General features: G+C 34.9%; 1 protein-coding gene across 8 annotated transcripts in view; it reads left to right on the top strand.

Moving 5' to 3' along the window:
* CSMD3 (CUB and Sushi multiple domains 3) overlaps positions 1 to 13,340 on the top strand; it is a 1,209,558-nt gene that overhangs the window by 919,357 nt on the left and 276,861 nt on the right. For all 8 annotated transcript variants that reach the window (XM_054656949.2, XM_016959787.4, XM_016959790.4 and 5 more), the window contains 2 exons: positions 6,194 to 6,332; positions 9,036 to 9,223. In XM_054656949.2, coding sequence (XP_054512924.1) covers positions 6,194 to 6,332; positions 9,036 to 9,223 — 327 coding nt within the window. The remainder of the gene's footprint in view (positions 1 to 6,193; positions 6,333 to 9,035; positions 9,224 to 13,340) is intronic.

Genomic DNA, 13,340 nt, shown 5'->3' with positions numbered 1-13,340 from the left:
ATAAATTATAAAACACCAAAATCTTACTGTAGAACTTCTTGCTTTATTGTGATTCTTAGATTTGGCTAAAAGATGTTGCTTATTAGAATTACCAGAAGGGCTAACTGATGACAATTGTTTTTACATAAAATCCTAAAATATTAAATGGCTTATACAAAAATTCTAGATAACACTAAAATCCAAGATGCAAAAGATGAAAAAGTTCTGAGATCTGCTATTATAAATTTCCATTTTTAGACAAGAATATGCTTTAGCTAGCAAGTCCTATTCTAGAAAAAAAAAAGCTGAGTACTAAGTCTTACTTAAGTTAAGCAGGTTGTGTGAGGTTTTTGTATAGATAATGATACTGTGTATTATTTTTGGTAGGAAAAGATAGCTTGAGGAGAAGATATAAATTAGAGCTTCTCTGGGGAAGAAAATAACCTTAAAAAAAAAGTCTGAAAAATTGCTAAGGCTGCAGAATGCTTGACCTCTAAAACTGATAAGAAAGAACTTCATGATTGGAAATACCATGCCAAAGATTAAACCCTGAACTTCTTAGAAACTCCATAATTCTATGTCTCAGACCCCGGAGCATAAAGCGTTTTGCTTGCTTGCATATAGAAACAGTCAGTCTTATAGCAAGTACCAAACAGAAGGACGTCATCTTTCAGAGAGTTAATAAAATTCATTCCAACAAAATTGACAGCGTGAAAATTACTTTGACATTGCCCCCGGGAAAGTAGAAGCATTCAATATGAAGGTAAATAGGAAAGACATTAATGTGGGTGGGCTTTTGAGAAAGAAAGAAGACACAAATAAAATTGAATTTGAGAAACAAATTAAGAAGATTGTAAAATAGTTATCAACAGTTGATGCCCATATAACTGCCTCAGAAAACACTGCATTCAGAGCAAATTACTGAAAACTTAATTCATGAATCCCTGACTTATATTTTGAATGCTTTATGGTTAGATGGGCAAAAATAGAGATGCATTTCTAAATGCTATTTAAAGTTGAGTATATTTAAAGATAATTTTCTTTACTCACTAAGAGTTTGGGATTTACAAACGTCAGATAATGTCTCTGCTTTTCTCGTTGGCTTTCATAGGTTTTCAAAATCAACCACAGCATTGAAATATATTGAGAAATCTTTGATAAATAATTTAAATAGATGCACACCTGTGTTCCCAGCTACTCAAGAGGCTAAGATGGGAGGATTGCTTGAGCCCAGGAGTTTGAGATGAGACTGGGCAACATAGTAAGACCTTGTCTCTAGAGGAAAAACAATAATTTAAGTAATAGAATAAAAATCATTTTAGAGGATCTTATATCTAAATAATAGATACTTTACTATATGTAATAAATTTTCTTAAATATTTCGTGATAAGGAATATACATGTATAACATCTACATGTATGTATGCATCTCTATACCGTTTCTAACAATAAAAAAGACCAATGTTCCTTCTAAAAAATAAGGACAATTGAAACAAAATTACTCCCCTACCCTCTCCAAAATTACACATAATCCAAGTGGAAAAAAATCACAAAGAACATTTTGCTATCATTCTGGTCTTTTTTGCATATATACATACATATAAGCATACCTCATTTTATTACAGTTCACTTTATTGCATGCCACAGATATTACGTTTTTTTACAAATTGAAGGTTTTTGTCAACCCTGTGTCAAGCAAGTCCTAATAGACTTTTTTTCCAATGGCATCTGCTCACTTCATGTCCCTGTATTATATTTTGGTAATTCTCACAATATTTCAAACTTTTTCATTGCTATTTTATTGTTATTGTGATCTGTGATCAGTAATCTTTTATGTTACTATTGTAATTGTTTTGGGGTGCCACAAACAAATGCCCATGTAGGACAGTGAACTTAACCAATAAATATGTGTTTTGAGCGCTCCCCTAACTGACTGTTCCTCCATGTCTCTCTCTTTCCTTGGGCCTACCTATTCTCTGATACACAGTATTAAAATTAGAACAATGGCATCTGAGCATTCAAGTGAAAGGAAGAGTTGCACATCTGTCACTCTAAATTAAACGCTTGAAATGATGAAGCTTAGTGAGGAAGGCCAGTTGAAAGCCCAAATAGGCTGATAGCTAGGCCTCTTGCACCAAATAGTTACCCATGTTCTGAATGCAAAAGTAAAATTCTTGACAGAAATTGAAAATTCTACTCTAGTGAACACAGGAATGATAAGAAAACAAAACAGCTTTGTTGCAGATATGAAGCAAATCAGTGGTCTGAATAGAAGATCAAACCAGCCACAACATTCCCATAAGCCAAAACCTAATCCAAAGGAAGGCCCTAACTCTTTAATTTTATAAAGACATAGATGGGTGAAAAAGCTGCAGAAGAAAACTTTGAAGCTTGCATAGGTTGATTTGTAAGGTTTAAGGAAAGAAGCTATCTCTGTAACATTAAAGTGGAACGTGAATATGTAGGTACTGAAGGAGAAGCTGCAGCCAGTTACCCAGAAGATCTAGCTAAGATCACTGATGAAAGTGGCTACATTAAAAACAGTTTTCAATGTAGATGAAACAGCATTCTATTGGAATAGTGTCATCTAGAACTTTCATTGCTAGAGAGGAGAAATCAATGTCTGGCTTCAAAGCTTCAAAGGACAGGCTGACTCTCTTATAGGGGCTAATGCAGCTGGTGACTTTAAAATAAAACCAGTGCTCATTTACCATTCTGAAAATCTTAGGCCTGTTAAGAATTATACTTGTGATCTATAAATGGAACAATTAAGCTTGGATAACAGCACATCTGTTTACACTATGGTTTACTGAATATTTTAAGCCCATTGTTGAGACCTACTGTTCAGAAAAAAAGATGATTTTCAAAATATCATTGCTCGTTGAAAATGTACCCATTGCTTGTTCAACTGCTCGTTGAAAATATACAAATGAGCTTTTGTTCACCCAAAAGCTCTAATGGAGATATGCAAAGAGATTAATGTTTTTATGCCAATAACACAACATCCATTTTGCAGCCCATGGATCAAGGAGTAATTTTGAATTTTAAAGTGGCATTATTTAAGAAATATATTTTACAATACTATAGCTGCCAAAGACAGTGATTTATCTGATGCATCTGAGCAAAGTAAATTGAAAACCTTCTGGAAAGAATTTACCATTTTAGATGCCATTAACAACATTTGTGATTCATGAGAGGCAGTAAAAATATCAATATTATCAGGAGTTTGGCAGAAGTTGATTCTAACCCTCATGGATGACTGTGATGAGGGGGTGTTTAAGACTTCAGTGGAAGAAGAAACTGCAGATGTGGTAGAAATAGCAGGAGAACTAGAATCATAAGTGGAGCCTGAATATGGGACAGGATTGCTACAATCTCATGATAAAACTTGAACGAATGAGGAGTTGCTTCTTATGGATGGGAAAAGAAAGTGATTTGTTGAGATGGAATCCACTTCTGATAAAGATGCTGTGAACATTGTTGAAATGACAACAAAGAACTTCAAATATTACATAACTTAGTTCATAAAAGCAGAGGCAGAATTTGAGAGGAGTGTCTCCAAGAAGTTCTACTGTGGGTAAATGCAATCAAATAGCATTACATGCTACGCGGAAATCCAGTACTATGGCAGACTTCTTTATTATCTTATTTTACGAAAATGCCACCCCGGGCGTGGTGGCTCACGTCTGTAATCCCAGCACTTTGGGAGGCTTGAGGTGGGCCCATCACTTGAGCTCAGGAGTTCAAGACCAGCCTGGGCAACATGGCAAAATTCTGTCTCTCCAAAAATAAAAAGATTAGCTGCATGTGGCAGCGCACCTCTGTAGTCCCAGTTACTGGGGAGGCTGAGGTGGGAGGATCACCTGAGCCTGGGAGGTCAAGGCTGCAGTGAGCTGTGGTCGTGCCACTGCACTCCAGCAGCCTGGGCCACAGAGTGAGACCCTGTATCGAAAAAAAAAAAAAAAAGACATCTAATCTAGACTCTCTAAGTAATAGAAAGGTTATTGTGTCTCTCTAAATGTAATTTAAAATAAAAATAACTTTAAACCTTACGATAATTTTTCTCATGATGAATACTTTGGCACTTTTCTTTGAGAAACAACATAAGAAACATTTTCCTCCTTTAGTTTTCTGCTTTGTTGGTCTTGTTAGTCATCTTAATCTGTCCCATAGGTACATACAGCACAGGGGTGCAGAAAGAGACAATGAGAGTAGATGTCCCTTTCAAAAAGCTTAGTTATGCCAAATTAAAAAAAATCAGAATTTAGTAAGAGAGACTTTGATTCAAACAGGATTATTGCAAGGAGCAGGGAAGGGACTATTGCCACAGGGAATACTAAGGCTGTAAGATCTGCACCTATCTCAGGAGTTAGATAAAAAGGATTTTTTCTTTTTTTAGAGAAGGCTAAACAAAGCTAGAGAGAACCAGGTATGAAGTCAGAGGAAGGGCAGCCTGATTGAATAGTAGACGAGAGAATGCTGTGCTCTGAATCCAACCTATTCTCAGGAAATATCCTGTGCTGTCTTAAAGCTGAGAGTGGGACAAAGTTCAGGAGCCCAGAATAAGGAGGGAAACGTAATCAAAGTTTGTTTCACAAGAATTTTATTCAGACTAATCAGTGAGCCAAGCAGTTCAGCTAGAAGCAAAGAATCGGAACTGGTAGGGTCTGTGTCTGGTCTTGCCATAAACAAGAGGGTGACAAAGACAGCTTATCTAGGTCATGACAAGTGAGTCTTATCTAAGTTATATGGGGCAGGGTGTTTCCTTATAGTAAACAATTTTCTGTTAAAAAAAGTGAAAGTAAATAGGTCATAGGGAAGTTTGTTTTATTTTTAAGATGAAAGAAACCTAAGCATGTTTGTGGACAAAGTGGAGAAAGCCAGGAAAAGTAAGGGAGACAAATAATTGAACAAGTGTTTTGGATAAGGGAGAGGGATTATGTGACCAGGTTGATGGTGATATCTTGATTAGGAGGGACTCTATCCAGGGATTGTAAAGAGAAATATTCAGGAGGCATTTAAGCTTGGAGATGGAGGACTACAGAACATTGAAGCAGTTTATGTCTAATCATTTTATAATGTACCACCAAAACATATAAGCGACAGGAAAGTAGTGGTGAATATATTAAGTCTGAGCAACTAGATATTCTCAATACAGTAAGAGCTGAGACAATTTTCTGAGAGTGACTCAGGTACTGAGACAAGAGTAGCAGAGGTGCATGGAGGAAGGCAGTACCAGACAAAAGACAATGGAAAAATTACCAAACCGTAGTGATGATATTACATATCTCAACTCATGCAAAGAACAGAAATGCTGAAATGTTGCCAGAATCAAAATTCTCTTCCTTACAAAACCAGTTTTATAGGTCAAAAAAATTTAATTTCCCTTATAACTGAATGCTCATATTTATCTCAGAAAACTACAATTTCAAAACCAAGGTGAGAGAAGAATGCTGATGTACTGATTATGTGTAGGAGACATTGTGAGAATGTGAGAATCCTAATCTTAATGCCTCACTTGGGTGTGTGTATTTATTTGTATTTCCCACTCTCCCATCCCACCACGAAGACCTCCATATCTTTCTTCATTTCTCTATTTTTTTGAAGATGTCAATTTCTGTGTAATGTATAATTTCTTGAACACAAACTCTGTTTAGCAAACTTCAACAGTAATCCCCTAAAGAATCTATTCTCTGAGTTTCACTGACAATTTTTTGAAGCCCTCCATTTAAGTGTTATGGAAACCTTTGTTTGAAACTGTAATAACTGTACTAAATAAAGGTGCCAGGGGAGACATGAAAATAAGCTATATGTCTCATGTCTTATTTTTCTATTTCTTATTAGAGGTTTTGTTTTTCTTTGATCTGATTTTTTCTGGTAACCAGAGGAAAATCATCTTTATCACTTTTTTAATGCTTTTCTTTTGACATGAAACAAAATAATAATAGAAAGACAGAAAAGTATATATGCATTCTTTTTGGTCTCTTGAAGCCAATAAAGCAGCTAAATTTTATGTATCCATGTATGTATGCATGTATTCAATATTTTAATGGTCTTTCTTGAAACATAATGCTGTATCCAAGCATCAAGCACTATAAAATTCAGGTCTGTACAAAGCCTCATAAGCTCTTTTAGAGATGTGATTTCAAAAATATTGATAGCTAATAAATTGTATTAATGTTTAAAGAGATTTTATTTGTTTGTTTAAATTAAAGCACCCTGTGGAGGCAATTTAACAGGATCTTCAGGCTTTATTCTTTCACCAAACTTCCCTCATCCATATCCGCATAGCAGAGACTGTGACTGGACTATCACCGTCAATGCAGACTATGTTATCTCCTTGGCGTTCATCAGGTGAGTTCTTATATATTTCCACATTAAAAAAATATATTGTTTGGCCATTTTGCTTTAGCATTTGCGCTAGACTAATTCCTATTTCTGTATATAGCATTTTTTGTTATTTTTTACTTATCCCAGTGCTAATACTTGTTCTAGCTTTGCCACTGTCATTTGTGTTACGTTGGGCAAGTTATTTATTTGAGTGAGCCTCCATTTTCCCGCATGAAGCTAACAGCTGGCATCACAAAACCCAGCCTCTTTCCCTGAAGATTTCACTGGAAGTGTTAGGTAATAGCAACTCAGGGATTTTCCAAGTAGAAAAGTCCCCAATCTTTATTATCTAAGGTTGATATAATCAGTTATGTTGACTCTAGTAACACAATTCCTTTTTCTGCCACCAGTATGTTAAAGCTCCTTAGTTTTTATGTGAAATGTTAAGCTTAAATATACAATATTTTCTAACATACTGAGGCCAGTTTGGTTTTCCTAAGTAAAGATAATTTGAACTCATAAAAATTTAGCATAATTGTAAATAAATACAATTTTATTTTTGTGATTTGTAGTGGTACATTGCTAATTAGTAATACCAAAGCAACAACAATGATAATTTTAGTTTTATGCCAGGATCCTGTTGTAAGACAAATTCCCAAGCTAAGTACTATTACTATCCCCATTTTCCCCATTGAGGAAACATCAATACGGACATTAGAAATATCAAAATGGATGATACAGGGCTTAGTTTACATATAAAATTATTCTAGTTGATAACTTGAGGGTAGAAGGACATATTACATGAAGTGCATGACCTAAATTTGATTTCTAGCTCTATCATTTATTATGTGACCTTAGGTAGACCACTGACTTTAAAGAGCCTTAACGTACACATTGGTAAAATGAAAAGCATAATCTCTTCCTTATACAACAGGACTATTGGCAAGATGAGTTAATATTTATTAAAGTACCTTGGAAAACATAAGGTAATATTAGCATGCACTGTTTTTTCAGTTTTTCAGAAAAAAAACATAATAACTAAGACTCAAATTTCCTTAGAAGGAATATTTTTGTTTTAATTTAATTTTCAAAGAAGTTACAATACTTGAAGTATTGATTTAGTCCCAAACTATAAATTAAAAAGAAATGTACTGTGTTCCATTGTTAAATAAGCTTTCAGCCTTCCGTGCATAATAAATGCTACTGTGTCATTTACAAAGCTCTTGTTTCTAGTGATTCTCCCAACAGAGATAGAAAAGGAAGTTGTAATTACCATCAAAGTTTAATGTTGGATGAGATGAAATTCAGAAGTTGTGTTTTATCTCAGAACAAGGGTAATAAGTAATGAAATAAAGTTTAATCTTCTGACTTCTGCTATATTATTATACCAACAGTTACCAAATACAGGCCTCAGATCCACTGAAAAATTTCAGGATAAGTTAATTGAACTAAATGTTGAAGCTACTGAATAAATTAAAACAAAATATAATAGTGTGATGGTCTCCCAATTTTCTCATGTTAGAGGGGCCCATATATAAGAAAAGTCTGGGAACCTCTGCACTATCCCATTCTTTCTTTACCACTGCTTATGCACAAGTAAACTGAGCAGCTGGACTCTTCTTTCTTGTACATGCATATGTAAAGGATGAGATTGTGGAACGTTAACTTCTATAAATTCTTTGGGTTCGGAAATAATGCCTTTCACGTAACAAATCTCTTGTTTAGATGCAGGCAAATATGATAAAACTTGCCAAAATAGGTTTTCTACTGATGAATGTTTAACAATGGCAAGTTTTACTGGTTTCATTTTATATTATAAACTGGTTGACTTTTCTTGCTGACCTAAATGAATCTATCCTTTACCCCATATTTCTCTACCACAGTTGAGTTAGGAAATACAGAAATCGATTGCATGTCTCCTGTCTTCTAAATATATGAGTTCCATGATCATTGTGGGACAATTGTTATACTTTTGAACGCTGTTAAGGCAAGTTTATTATGCAAATCTTGCAATATTAACACAAATGATTTGAATCATTTACATGCTAAAATATCCTTTTTCACATTACCTAATTCTGATAATGTATTGGTCTGATATCTCCTACATTAGGTTTTAAAAGAAGAAAATATATTTACTTTCAGGAAAAAGAATGCCTAATACAATGTGCAAAGCTTCGTTTGAGTTATTTAAATGTAAATAATATATTTCAACTTTTGATTTCAGCTTTTGTCCATATCTGATTGTAGAGTTAAATTTTTAGGAGTACTATTGATGAAGAAAAAAGTAGTTTGTGTTTTCATGATGCAAAATATATGGATGAAAAAGTTTTAAAAATACATATTATCCTCCACATAAAGTAACTTGCATAAGAATATGTCACTAATAAGGGCAGAAACAAAGGCTTGAACTTGCATTCTCTGACTCCAAATCCTGTATCTTTTCATCAACTAAACTCTCTGTCTTACAATCACTTATATTTCCTCTGCATACAACGTCAACTTAAAAAATATGTAAAAATATCAAGTTTTTTTCTTTTTCCCCTGCTTATTTGATATTTATATTAAATATGTTGTTGCCAGGTGATTTTTTATATTAGCTTATTTTGACAGCGTCTTTTATTATTTTTAAGCACTGAATTAATGTTTGATTATATAACTATTATGGTTAACAGCCTAATAATAATTATCCTACTTCTCTTTCTTTTGTTCTTTCCTTTTTTTTTTTAGTTTTAGCATAGAACCAAACTATGACTTCCTCTATATCTATGATGGACCAGACAGTAATAGCCCACTGATTGGAAGTTTTCAAGACAGCAAGTTACCAGAGAGAATAGAAAGCAGCTCAAATACAATGCATTTGGCTTTTCGGAGTGATGGATCTGTTAGTTACACTGGATTTCATCTAGAATACAAAGGTAAATATGAACATTCCATGTTAGTATCATGATTTAAATTATAGATATTTTATACAGGAGAATAATTTGGTATGGCCCATTGTTAGTGGTTAGTTTTATGTGTATTTTTAAATGCAGATTATGTACAGTTCATCTCATAAAAGCGTTCTCACTGTAGAATTTTCTTATTAGTGAGAAGGAAATTAGCATTTCTCTAATTACTACCAAAGGAAAGGTATCAGGCAAACAAATTAACAATTAGTATATTGGAGGTGTTGGCTGGAGCCACACAACATTAAAAAATAAAAAATACAAAAAAAGCCTCATTTTGTAGAAGCTGAAGTTTCAGTCAAATACCTTAATTTGAAGAACACTTTCAGTGATAAAGGGAACAACGTAGACGATAACTGTATTTCAGAAAATATGTAAGCTGGGTGCCATCACTCATGCCTGTAATCCTAGCACTTTGGGAGGCCAAGGCAGGAGGATTACTTGAGCCCAGAAATTTGAGACCAGCCTAAGAAACATAGTGAGAGCAGATTTCTACATTTTTTTGTTTTAATTAGTCAAGAGGGGTGTCATACGTCTGTAGTCCCAGCTACTCAAGAAGCTGAGGCAGGAGGATCACTTGAGCCCAGGAGATGAAGGCTGCAGTGAGATATGATCATGCCACTGCAGGCCAGCCTGGGAGAGCAAGACCCTGTCTCTAAGAAAATGTCTACAGATATTTAAATATGTCAATATTCATAATAAGGAGAAGAAATATAGTTATAATGTTTTAGAATACTTCTGCTAGTGTTTAAATGAATTATGTTAGAATGCCTATGGATATTTATAAATATATTTTTCTAAAATTTTATAGTTTATGTCTATAGGAACAGATTTAGATTTAGGTTATGTAAAATTTAAATTTATTTTTCAGTTACTGAGTCCATGAATGGCATACTAATAATTCACCTCAAGTTATCAACTGATTTCTGAAAACACATGCTTTGATTTGTTACCACCTTTTGTTTAATATTTTCAATAACAGAAAATTATATAGAGTAATGAACTCCAAAGCATCCATCAGCCAACTTGACAAAAATTAACACGGTGTTATATTTGCTTCAGATCTCTTTATTCTTACTTTAAAAAATCAAATATTACATACACAATGGAAACTCCTTTTGCATTTGCCATAGGAACGGAGGTTAGTCTCTTCAGGGCTATCTTAAGAGGTCACGATAAATTTCACAACACATGATATGGGTAAGAAAGATGTTTTTAGGGAAAAGAAACTCACAAGTCAGTAAGACACAGAGGCTTGGAGTCCTCTGATATCTCTGTCATCACTTGGAACTGTATGCCAGGGCAAGGGTATCTGCTGGACATTAACAGTATAGTTTTCATTCCAGTGGAAAGCTTGATCCCTCCGTAAGTCTCTCATTTCACAAGAAAAAGCAGGAAAATGGCCTTGTTAGTAGGAAAATATACTGGCCATTTGGCACAGACAGTGAGGTTTGGGGTGCTGGCTGTTTATTGGGGTTTTCTGCAAATGCTACCTGCTCTGTATCAGAAGATGCTTGGGGGAAGTTTAGACCTTGGGAATATGGGTTCGAAACTCTTTTAGAGAGAGTGAGCTTGACCACAACACCACTCTAACCACCTGGTAGATAATTCCCTTACCATTTGTGGGAACCTGGCTAGCTGGCCATGTAGGCAAACCATAATGAGCATTCAAGGTCATTTTTCAGATATTCCTGCTCTTTTCATGCTAGTATTCCCCTAATCCTGAAGTTGATACTTATCTTTTCCATGTATTTATGCTTGCACATATTTTTATATTTCTTATTTTCATACAAATTTCATATTTTTATTATGTATGTATCCTTCTGAAAATTGATTTGGCCCCTTAAATTGTTTTTGAGATTTATCAAAATTAGAAACATATAGCTTTAATTTATTAAGTCCTTTATGATACTCCACCATATGGCTATACCAAAGTTAATATATAAATTTTTCTGCTGATAGACATTTAGGTTGTTCTAGTTTATTACTACCAGAAATGAATGATGATGAAATGAACATTCTTTTACATGTCCTCATGAACATATCTGTGAGATTCTTTTTAGGACATCTGTATACCAAAGAGTGAGATTACTGGGTCAAAGGGTATGAACCTCTTCAATGTAACTCTGTATTGCCGAATTATTCTCTAAAGAGGCTGTACCAATGTAAACTCAAAAATCAGAGGATGAGAGCTTCAGAAATCCCAGTTTTTAAAAACCAGTGCTTTTGTTAAATTTGGAAGTTGCTAATTGTATTAAATGATATCTCATTGTCATTTTTATTGCCTTTTCCCTTATTACTATTAAGTTGAGCATCTTTTTCCTATTTTGCATACTGAGATTTTCTTTCTTTTTTTTTTTTTTTTTCCTTGAGATGGAATCTTGCTCTGTCGCTCAGGCCGGAGTGCAGTGGTGATCTCAGCTCACTGCAACCTCCGCCTCCTGAGTTCATTCAATTATTATTAATTGTTTTAACTATGGTCCCGAGTTTTAACTATGGTGTATATTGCCACTGAATTATTACTCTACATTACAAAAATATATCCATGTTGTCTGAGGTAAATACCCAGGGTTTGTCATTTGGCACCAAGAAGATTAAGGACAGGGACAAACATGAAGAGTGAGTTTAGAGGCAGAGGTTTAACAGGCAAAAAAAAAGACAAAGGAGGACAGCTCTCTCTGTTTCGTAAGAGAGGGGCATCCAAAAGGGGAAAGCCAGCCCACTGTTGACTACGTCAGATTTTATAGGCAGGCTTGAGGAAGCGGTGTCTGAGTTACATAGGGCCCACAGACTGGTTTGACCAGGTATGACATTTACATAGTGTGCGGGGAAGGCTGGTCACCCCACCCTAATCTTCTTATGCAAAAGGAGGCTTTGCCTGGCAGGGGCTATATTGTCTTCTCCTTACTGTACTCATGGTTTGGCAAACAGAAGGGCAGATGAAGCCCCCATTTTGGACATGCCTAGTCCCAGGTAGCCTTTTCCTATGGGCACAACTGTGGGCATTCACCTGTGCAAGCTTCTGGCTTGCTTGGCTATGTCTGCAGCTCCATTTTGCAGGCTGCTCTTTGTTAGAAAAGAAAGTGATATGATGGCTCCTTTTCATTAAAAGGAAAACCTTACTATCTGCCTAAGTGATTTCTTATTAACTCCTGTATCATTATCATTGATTTAGTACCATCTGATTGGGCTATAATTTTTAGTCCTTGTACTCTTTTTGTCTGGTTTTGATATCAAGATTACACTACCTGCCTAAATTTAGGAGCATTCTTAATTTTCTATTATCGAGAATAGTTTGTATAAGATAGGATCATCTATTTCTTGAATGTTTTCTAGAACTGAAACTATGGACCCAGTGATTTAAGGTGGTGGAATTTTAATGGTTGTAAATATATTTAGATTAGCTTTTTTATCTTAGATTTTAAAAAATCTTTTTCTAAAAACTAGTTCCTTTCATTCATGATTTCACACATATTGACATGAAAATATTCACAGTGTTTCTTACTTTATTTGCTGCTGCATATTTTTGTTAACACTGTTTAATATTTTTATTAGTATTGCTTTTATCTATGTTATTTCCTCTGTTTTATTTTCTCTAGATTTGCTTATCCTTTTTCTCATTTCTTGAGATAAATACTGCTTTTGTATTTTTTGGAGACAGAGTATCGCTGTGTTGCCCAGACTGGGGTGCAGTGGCGCAATCCCGGTTCACCGCAACCTTTGCATCCCGGATTCAAGCAATTCTCGTCCCTCAGCCCCCTGAGTAGTTGGGATTACAGGCATGCGCCACCACGCCTGGCTAATTTTTGTATCTTTAGTAGAGATAGGGTTTCACCATGTTGACCAGGCTGGTCTCAAACTCCTGACCTCATGATCCGGCCCTCCTCAAGAGCTGGGATTACAGGCGTAAGCCACCACGCCTGGCCAATACTGCTTATTAATTCGCATTTTTTCTCTTGGATCTACACATTTTCATTTAAGAACCTCTTAAGCTGCTATGCAAACATTTTGATATGTACAGATTTATCATAATTTTATTCTAAATTGGTTCTAAGTATAGCATTATGATTTTTCTTTGCTGAAGTGC

The sequence above is a fragment of the Pan troglodytes genome, chromosome 7 (assembly GCF_028858775.2).
Source record: "Pan troglodytes isolate AG18354 chromosome 7, NHGRI_mPanTro3-v2.0_pri, whole genome shotgun sequence".
NCBI lineage: Eukaryota > Metazoa > Chordata > Mammalia > Primates > Hominidae > Pan > Pan troglodytes.
This window is presented reverse-complemented; position numbering and strand designations above follow the sequence as displayed.